Source organism: Orycteropus afer, unplaced genomic scaffold (assembly GCF_000298275.1).
Source record: "Orycteropus afer afer isolate SDZICR_OR568_19922 unplaced genomic scaffold, OryAfe1.0 scaffold00031, whole genome shotgun sequence".
In the NCBI taxonomy this organism is placed as follows: Eukaryota; Metazoa; Chordata; class Mammalia; order Tubulidentata; family Orycteropodidae; genus Orycteropus; species Orycteropus afer.
This window is the reverse complement of record NW_006921618.1, coordinates 7409647-7419945: the sequence shown is the minus strand read 5'-3', so window position 1 is coordinate 7419945 and position 10299 is coordinate 7409647. Positions and strand designations below refer to the sequence as shown.

The following is a 10299-nucleotide window of genomic DNA, read 5'->3' as shown; positions in this document are numbered from 1 at the left end:
AAATTTTGGTCAATGACATGAGACAAAGTATATGTGAACTGCTGTATGAAAAGTGAATTTACTCTGTAAATCTTCACCCAAATCCTAATTAAAAAAAAAAAAAAAAAAAAGCTCCCTCTTGATCAGGGGTCAGTGAACTCTGGCTCACAGATCAAATGTAGCCCCTGGTCTTATTTTGTTCATAAAGATTTATTGGAACATAGCCACACTCACACATTTACATATCATCTACGGATGCTTTCGCACCCTAATGTCAGAGTTGAATTGCTGCAAAAGAAATCACGTGGCCCACAAAACAGAAAATATTTACGCTCTCTAGCCCTTTACAGAAAAGTTTGCTGACCTCTGCTCTAGACCAGTGCTGTCCAGTAGAACTTTCTGTGGTGATGGAGATGTTCCATATTTGTGCTCTCCAATGTGGTAGCCACTAGCCACATGTTGCTGTTGAGTGTTTGAAATGTGGCAAGTACAACTGAGGAACTGAATTTTTAACATTATTTACTTTAAATTAATTTAAATTTAAAAAGCCACAGATATCCAGTGACAACTGCATTAGACAGGTGGCAAATCTATCCCCTCCAGTCTTCCCCCTGTTGTTGTTGTTGCTGTGTGCCATCGGGTCAATTTTGACTGTTAGAGACCCTATAGGACAGAGTAGAACTGCCCCATAGGGTTTCCTAGGCTGTTGTCTTTACCAGAGCAGATCACCAGGTCTTTTCTACTACAGAGCTACTAGTGGGTTTGAGCCACTGGTGGGTTTGAGCCTCCAGCCTTTCAATTAGCAATCGAGCGTATAACCATTGTGGCACCAGGGCTCCTTGGACGTCCCTCCACTTGTCTCTAAAAATCCCTCAACCACTTTATTGTTCTCATACTTCCCAGCCCTGGTATATAATTTGAAGACTCCAGAAATGGGTGCTCTCCCTAAACACAGGCCCTGAGATTCCTCCATCAGTGTTCCCACCCCTTGGGTTAAACATTGCCCTCTCCCTTGAGTACATATTTAAAACGCAAATGGCCCAGTGAAGGTTGTAGATTGAATGGGCAAAACCCCATGTGGAATAGATTGTCCAAGTTTCCGGGTCTCTGGAAACTGGAGTGGGAATTGGAAGGGAAGTAGTAGGTGAAGACTGGATGCTTCACAATCAGAGGTTGAGTCCAGTGTCCACGGTGTGAATTACTGCATCTGGCATTGCTCTTACCTGCCAGGGCCAGCTGTAGGGTACTGCATCCTCACCATTGACCACTCGGGAGGAGGGGTGGTAGGTAGGTCTGCCACAGCCCGAGGCTAGAAGGGAGAGTGGGGGTGTCTGTCAGCCAGGGAGCCCCCAGAAGCAAAGGCTGTGTGATCCTGTGCAAGCCTGTTCCTCATCCTGGACTCTAGTGGTCACATCTTAACAGTGAGCAGAGCAAAGCAGGGTGTCCCAGCGTGCAGGGATGGAGAGAAAAATGTGGCCTCTTTCAATGGGAGGACTGAAGGAGTTGGACACTTAGGACAGCATCTGGTATCTCTATGACCCCTTGAGAAATGATAGCTATTGTCAGTGGAGTCACTAGAGGGGTGCAGGGGATGTGGACTGCACCGGGTGACATTGTCAAAGGGGGTGACACCAAAATGACTATCTATAATATTTTGGTACAGTGTTTCAGCAGCAATTCATTATTTTTTATGGAAATATCCCTGTAGTTAGTTATAATAACAAAAATGTTTTTTTCATAAGCCTGTCTTGCATTTACCAATATACCTACAAGGCTGAAACTTAATGCTAACTTACTTTTTCAACCAATGTGCTCTGGTCAGAGCTGACATTATTACCCAATTACAGTGATGCTTCAAATCATGTGGTTTCATCTGCACAAGCTATGAACACATACTGCTGTTTTAATTGTTGCTGGTGTTTTCATAATTGCTGATTTTGTCAAGCTTTCTGGTGTTTTAGCTACAACATCATGGTAATCAGTCTCTGTGAACCTATATCAATAACTTCTTTGAGAATGATGTAGTAACTAAAGGAAAAGAAGGCAAAAAATCAAAAAGCCTTCTATTCAGTTACTAGTAATTTTCTAATATTCTAATTCAATGTAGAAAGTTTTTATAAAACTATTTTGTTGTTAGTATTCATATAATTTAAGAAATATAACATTTACACAATTTATAACTATATTTATATTAAAATCAATAACAAATATTACTAAGGATTCTGTATGGTCTGGTATGGGAGGAGGTCCATGAGGAGGTAACACCATGTGTTACTGCACTGGGTGACACCAACCTTAGTTACACTACTGCTATTGTCATAAAGAATGGAAGCTTTGGACTCAGACTGCCCGGGTTCAATGTGAAGCTCTGCTCCTGTCATGGATAAATTTTGTCCCCCCAAAATAAAGGTTGTAAATCCTAACCTCCATGCCTGTAGTTACAACCCCATTTGGGAATGAGTTTTCTGTTACATTAAAGGGGCAGGATTAGTGTAAGGTGTGTCTTGAGTCAATCTCTTACAAAAGATAAAAGGAGTGAAGAGAGATCAGGGAAGAGAGATGTCAAGCCACATGAAGATTGCATAGGAGCAGAAGCTCAAAGAGACAAAGATCTTCCTCCAGACCTGACATAGAAAGAAAGCCTCCCCCTGGAGCCAGCTCCCTGAATTTGGACTTCCACCCTCCTAAACTGTGAGAAAATAAATTTCTGTTGAAGCCACCCACTTGTGGTATTTCTGTCACAGCAGCCCTATATAACTAAGACAGAATTTGGTACTAGGAGTAGGGTGCCACTCTAACAGAGACTAAAATGTGAAAGTGGTTTTGGAATTGGGTATTGGGTAGAGGCTGAAAGGGTTTTAGACTATTGGTAGAAATATGGAAAGCAGTTCTGATGAGGACTCAGAAGAAAGTGAAGAGAGGTATTGAGAAAATCTCTATCATCTTAGAGAATACATACGGACCCAGCAACAGAATGTTGCTAGAAACATGGATGTTAAATCTGTTTCTGATAAAGTTTTAAAAGGAAATGATGAACGTGTTATTGGACAATGGAGGAAGGGTGGTGCTCTTTATGCACTGGAAAATAACTTGTCTGAATTATGTTAAAATGTTTGGTGGAAGGTAGAACTTGTAAGTGATGAACTTGAATATTTGGCTCAGGAAATTTCTAAGTAAGATCTTAAAGGAACTGTGTGGTTTCTCCTTGCCACTTAGAGTAAAATGGAAGGTGAAAGAAATAGATTTAAAAATGAACTGTGCAAAATGAAAAGAGAACTTGGAAAATTCTGTTGTATAAACTAAGGACACATATCCCAGAATGCTCACCAAGAACTCATGGCTACAAAATCTTCTGTTAAAGGCATTAAACCTGTGATTGATGGATCTAACTAACCATCACAGCAGAAAACCAATTATTTTAGACTGAAGGGGACAGAGAAAGAATGAAAGTAGAGAACGCTGTCTGTGTCTTGGAATTTTACAAGCAAGAAGTGGGTCAAGGGACCTACATCTGTCATCATCCAAGAAACTAAAAGAACAATGCCTGGAGCAGCTTGGAGATTAGCAGAACTATTGGAAGGAGCACAGGAAACAGAGACTTTTCAGTTTCAAAGGGTGGGGCCATGACCTCTGGGGTTTCAAAGGGTAGGACCATGGCCTCCTAGGTTTCAAAGAGTCATATCTTCACCAACTTGGTTCCAGACTGTGGGGCTGCCATTTACTTTGGCCAAGAGGATAGGGCCACCACTGCCCAAAGCTGGGGCAGCAGGGCTGTCATGCCTAAGAGACAGAAGAATGGAGCCTGCTGGGGGTGAGGGGATGAGGTTGCTATTCAGATAGACTAGGAGAATGGGGCCATCCAAAGCTGAAGGAGCAGAGTTGCCATCCCAGTGGTCTGGAAAGCAGAGCTGAAGCCCAGGGCCAAGGGGCCTCCACACCGAATCCAGGCAGCATGGTCAATCCCCAGAAGCTGGAGGCTAGGGCCATTTCCCAGATGGTCTCAGAGAACAGATTATTTTCAAGTCTTGAGCATTAGTGTCAATTGTTCTGCTGGGTTTTGGACTTGCTAGTTGCTTGTTATCCCTTCTTTACCTCCAATTTCTCCATTTGTAATGGAAATGTCTACCTTGTACCTGTTCCATCTTTGTACTTTGGAAATAGGTAACTTGTATTTTAGATTTCACAGGTTTATGGATGAAAAGGAATTTTGCCCCAAGATGGAATACCCCTAATGTCTTAACCATATATAATTTAGATGTTTCAGAAGATGACATTTTGGACTTGGATTTAATTTAAGACTTTTGGGATGATGTGATAGGTTGAATGTGTTTTGCATGTAGGAAGTACATAAATTTTGGGGAGCCAAAGTGTGGAATGTTATGAAAGAATTGTGTTCACCAAAAATATGTGTTATAAATCCTAACTTTTATGCCTGTGGTCATAATATCACTTAGGAATGAGTTTTCTGTTATGTTAATGAGGCAGGATTAGTGTAAAATGTGTCTTGAGTCAATCTCTTGCAAGAGATAAAAGGAGTAAGCAGAGATGGGGGGTGAGAGATGCCAAGCCACATGAAGACTGCCCAAAGCAGACAAGGTTGTAGTCACTTCCTGGGCACAGCCAGCTACCCAGAGGGAGTGAGTAGTTGAACCTGTGGGCTTGGGACCATGGTCACAGGGGACATCAAGCTCAATTGGCATAACATACTACACAAAATATTTTTCTACCTCCTAATTTGGCAAGCAGTGACTGGATCTTAAAAGCTTACAAGCAGCCATCTAGACACAATGATAGGTCTCTCCTCGTCCAATGCAAAGAAGAATGAAGAAAACCAAAGATTCATGGAAACAACTAGTCCTAGAGACTGGTATACCATGCAATCCACAGCCTATATGACTATGAGACCAGAAGAACTGGATGGTGCCCTGCTATCACTGTCAACCACTCAGAGGGGGGTCTATGTAGGAGATCCTGGATAGAGAGGGAGAACAATGTGGAACAAAACTCAAAATCATTTGGAAAAAAAAAGGGGGAGGGACAAGGTTTGCTTGTCCAATAGAGCCTGGTGGAACCACTGAGACTATGGCCCCTAGCTGCCCTTCAGGTCTGGAATTGAACCCATATCTGTGGCTTCCAGCCAAACAAAAGACAGGCATATGAGTTGAACATGTACCTGAGGTAGATACATTCCTTGGAGAGAACAATCATGGGAGAAAGAAGGGCTGCTTATGCACAGCAAGACAGCTCAGGGGGGCAGGAGTGCATGAAAGGATGGACACAGGGAAGCGGTAACTGTCAGGAAGAAGTGGGAGGGGAGCTGTTGCATTGGGGTAAATTGTAGTCAATGTCATGAGACAACGTGTGTGTGAACTGCCGTATGGAAAGTGAATTTACTCTGTAAACTTTCACCCAAATCACAATTAAAAAGAAAAAAGATGGCACAACAAGAAAAATTTTATCATTGTCCCCGAGCTGTAAATGTGGAAGTTGTTATGTTGGTTAATGTCTTGTTTATGTTTTCAACACAGTAAAAGTAAGTAAGTAAGTAAGTAAATAAATAAATAAATAAATACATAAATAAAACGCTGCCCAAAGCAGAAGCTCAAAGAGCCAAGGACCTTTCTCCACAGTGGACAGAGAGAGAAAGCCTTCCACTAGAGCCAGTGTCCTGAATTCAGGTTTCTAATTTCCTAAACTATGAGAAAATAAATATGTTTGTTAAAGCCACCCACTTGTGGTGTTTCTGTTATAGCAGCACTAGATAACTAAGATAGTCCTTCACTCTAGGCTGAGCTACTTCACCTCTCTGAGGGTCAGTTTTTGTTACCCCATCTGTAAAAAATGGATAATAATAGCACTTACCTCATGGGGGCTGATACATGTATTGCATGAGTTAGTAAATGATAACACACGAAAAACCCTTAGCACTGTGCCTAATAAGCACTCAATACATTATCTGTTACCATCATCATCAGTCAAGGTAGGCTGTTTGGAGGAGGTGACCCTGAGCTGTAATATAATGATAGAGGGGCCAAGAAAAGGCTAGACCACAAGGTATAGAGCAAGGTGGGAGAGTATGAAAGAAGAGTTGGGTATTAAATGTAGGAGCAGAAATTTCAACCCAAGAATTCTAACCACAGAGCCCATGCTTGTAACAATTAGACTTTGTTTACTACCCCCAGTTGAGGAATCCAACTATAGTCCTTTAATGCTCCTATTTTTTCTCCTGAGTCAGTCCCTCCATTCTCATGCTCCAGTGCCCCCACAATCCTACCCCAGGTACAGGCTGAGACCCCTCCTATGCAACCAGGTGTTAGGTGCAATGGGGTCCAAGGTAGGTGGCAGATTTCAAGGACTCAGCCCAGCACGTACAAGAAGCATAGACATAAGCTGAGGTCTTACCGAGGGCCACAAACAGGAGGGAATTTAGCAGCCGCAGCATGGTGAGTTTCAAGACGATGGGAAAGAGACACAAAGCCTGAGGCTCTAATATAAGGAAGAAGGCAAGGTGGGAAGGTCTGTCCTGGGCCCCATTCCTGGAACAGGTGGTGGAACGCCAGGTCTCCCATGATCCAAGGCCATGGCCCTCACCCACTGCAAGTGGAGAAATGACAGCCAAGGGAAGGACCCAAGGTCTCTGCCAACCTGCAGTTGCACAGGTGGCACTGAATGGCCAGCTGATAACAGGCGAGGGGGAAGGAAAATTCCTGTCAGAACAAGTCAGCCTTTTTTAGGAAAGAACATGGACTCTCAAATTGCTTAGACCTGGGTCCAAATCCTTGCTCTGGGTTCAAAACCTCTGATCTCTGTGACTTTAAACATGTGGCTTAACATCTATGAGCCTTAGGTTTCTTGTCTCTAGTATGGGTTAATATTAATACCTACCTCAGTTACCACCACTCATCACTCAGTTTGTCATACTGTGGTGGCTTGCATGTTGCTGTGAGGCTGGAGGCTATGCCACTGGTACTTCAAATATCAGCAGGGTCACCCATGGTGGACAGGTTTTAGCAGAGCTTCCAGACCAACACAGACTGGGAAGAAGGAAGGGGCCACTCCCTTCTCAAAGAATTGGCCAGTGAAAACCTGATGAACAGCAGTGAAACACTGTTTGATATATTACTGAAAAACTATGACTAGCCCTCAGACATTGTCTGATATAGTGTCAGAAGATGAGTCCCTCAGGCCAGAAGGCACTTAAAATGAGACTGGGGAAAAAGCTACCTCTTCAAAGTAGAGTTGATCTTAATGACATGGATGGAGTAAAGCTTTTAGGACCTCCATTTGCTGTTGGGGAATAACTCAAAATGGGAAGAAACAGCTACAAGCATTCATTAATAATTGGAACGTGGAATGTACAAAGTAGGAATTTAAGAAATTTGGAAGTTCTCAAAAATGAAATGGAATGCATAAAGATCAATATCCTAGACATTAGTGAGCTGAAACGGACTGCTTTTGACCATTTTGAATCAGACAATCACATGATCTACTATGCTGGGAATGACAAATTGAAGAGGAATGGTATCACATTCATTGTCACAAAGAATGTTTTGAGATCTATCCTGACGTACAATGCTGTCAGTGATAGAATAATATTCATGCACTTAAAAGGAAGACCAATTAATAAAGCTGGACAATGAATAAGGAAGACCAAAGAAGGGTTGATGCATTTGCATTATGGTATTGGTGAAGAATACTGAAAATAAATGAACTACCAGAAGAATGAACAAATCTGTCCTGGAAGAAGTACAGCCAGAATGCTCCTTAGAAGCAAGAATGGTTACACTTCATTTTACCTGCTTTGGTCATGTGGTCAGAAGGGACCAGTTCCTAGAGAAGGATATCATGCTTGGTAAAGTAGAGGGTCAGTGAAAAGGGGGAAGACCCTCAACAAGATGGATTGCATCTTGTGGCTGCAATGATGGGCTCAAGTATAGGAAGGATTGTGAGGATGGTGCATGACTGGGCAGTGTTTTCTTCTGTTGCACATAGGGTCGTTATGAGTTGGGGTTGACTCGACAGTACCTAACAACAACAACCACCTCAATTAAAAAAAAAAAAATTATTGAGCACTTTCTTCAGGCTTTGGGAATACAGCCATGAACAAGGCACCCCTGGTCCCAGCTCTCCTGGAGCTTGTACCTAGTTCGGAAGAAAATGACAAATCAACAAAATAAACAAAGGTTATTTCTGATTGTGGATGTGGTTGCTATGAAAGTTATGAAACATGGGAGTGTGGTGACTGGGGTTGGAATGGGGACAGTTAAGTTAGATTAGGGGAAATGGTGGTCCAATGGTAGAATTCTCACCTTCCATGCAGGACACCAGGGTTTGATTCCCAGCCAATGCATCTCACGTGCAGCCACCAGCCATCTGTCAATGGAGGCTTGTATGTTGTTATGATGCCAAACATGTTTCAGTGGAACTTCTAGATCACAGTGCAGTGAATAACTTAATTTGGCCCTTCTAGCCATTGTCTTTGTAACTCTCACCAAATGACTGGATAGGGCTATACAAATGTCAGGTGCTTATAGCTTACCAAGGGGATTGGATAGTTTGCTAATATTATAAATAAGGGGCATGGCACACTTGTGGGGGTGGGACCATGCAAATAAGGTGTATGGAACTTTATGTGGGGATTGGTCAGATTTGCCATCCCACTAAGTTTTTAATGAGCCATCCCAGAGGTGAAAAGGGGAGACCCAACTACTACCAAGAAGAAGAGACAGGAGGAGAATGTCTTTTGGACCCAGGGTCCTTGCGCTGGGAGGCTCCTTGACCCAGGAAACAGAGCTTTAACACTGGAGAGATGGTGAGAGATGGCAAGAAGTGGTGACAGAGAAATTGTGGCAGCAGAGACAGAGCCAAGAGACCAGCAGGAGATGGTGCAGTGGGCTTCTGGACCCATGAAGCAAGAAAGCCGAGTACCTTCAGGTTGAGGCTTATTGGTGGAGTGGAATGCCTCAGAGCTCTTATTGGCAGAACTAAAAAGCTTTGTAACACTTGCCCAAGTAGGACTAAGGGACTGTGGGGACAAGAGGCTAAAGGCCAGAGAGAGAAAGAATAGTACCTGCAGGTCTGCTGAAAAGAGGTTGTCCTAATTGAAGAACTGTGTCCTGAGTTGTTTCTGATCCTGAGTTGTAATGTGCTAATTTCCAAATGAACCCCACAACTCTTATTATTGTCTGTGAGTTTTGTGTAGTCACTGCAACACATTATTGAACCCAGCAAAGAAGTAGAGTGCCATGGGAGGGACAGTTGGCGTGAGAATTGATAAAAATGTTGGTGGGAGGAGGCATGTTTGACCTCTACCATATAGGAATCAGCTTTTGGGTGCTGATAATGATCCTCCTTCCCTCTTACAAAGTTAGAGAAGGTCAGAGCCTTCCCTATGCCACTGTTACAAAGACTAAGATGGACTAGGAAGAAAGGTCTGGCAATCTACTTTTGAAAAATCAGCCAATGGAAGCCCTATGAACTATTGGTCTCTCCCTGTCCAAAGCAAAGAAGAGTGAAGAAAATCAATGACTCAAGGAAACAATTGGCCTAAAGGACTAAGGGCCATGTGAAACCCACCTTCCATGACCCTGAGACCAGTAGAACTAGATGGTGCCTGCCACCATTACTCTGAAAGGATCACAATACGAAGCCCTGGGTAGAGTGGGAGAAAAATGTGGAACAAAACTCAAAATTATAAAAAAAGACCAGGCTTACATGTCTGATGAAGACTGGTGGAACCTCTGAGACTATGGTCCTTAGACACCCTTCAGTCCTGGAACTAAACGCACCCTGTGGTTCAACTTTCAGCCAAATGATGGACAGGTCTACAAGGTGAACAATCATACCAGGGAAGTACACATTCCTTAAAGCAATCACCACATGAGATCAAAAAGACAGCATTTGTTCAGGGATAAAGCTTAGAAGGAAGGAGCACTGGTGGTGTAATTGATAAGGTATTTGGCTGCTAACCAGAAGGTCAGTGATTCAAACCCAATAGCCGCTCTACAGAAAGAAGATGGGGCAGTCTATTTCCATAAAGAATTACAGCCTTGGAAACCCTGCGGGTGTTGCTATGAGTTGGAATCCACTAGATGGTAATGAGTAAGAGTAAAGGCTTAGAAGGCAGGAAGGGGTAGGAAAGGAGGATGAAGGGAAATGGTAAACACAGGGAGGAAGTGGGAAGAGTGCTGCTACACCGTGGGAAAGAATGCTGCTAGATTTGGGGGATTACAATCAATATCACAAAACAAAATGTGTATGAATTGTTGAACGGAAAACAAATTTGCTCTGTAAATTTTCACCCAAATCCCAATAAAAGGT

At 42.9% G+C, this 10299-nt stretch overlaps 1 protein-coding gene across 1 annotated transcript in view; it reads right to left on the bottom strand.

Moving 5' to 3' along the window:
- The window catches only part of CELA3B (chymotrypsin like elastase 3B), a 14069-nt gene extending 7648 nt beyond the window's left edge, over positions 1-6421 (bottom strand). Inside the window, exons 1-2 of the mRNA XM_007935679.1 lie at positions 6382-6421; positions 1203-1288 (exon numbers count right to left, since the gene is read on the bottom strand). Of these exons, the coding sequence (XP_007933870.1) occupies positions 1203-1288; positions 6382-6421 (126 nt within the window). The remainder of the gene's footprint in view (positions 1-1202; positions 1289-6381) is intronic.
- Positions 6422-10299: the final 3878 nt, after the last annotated feature.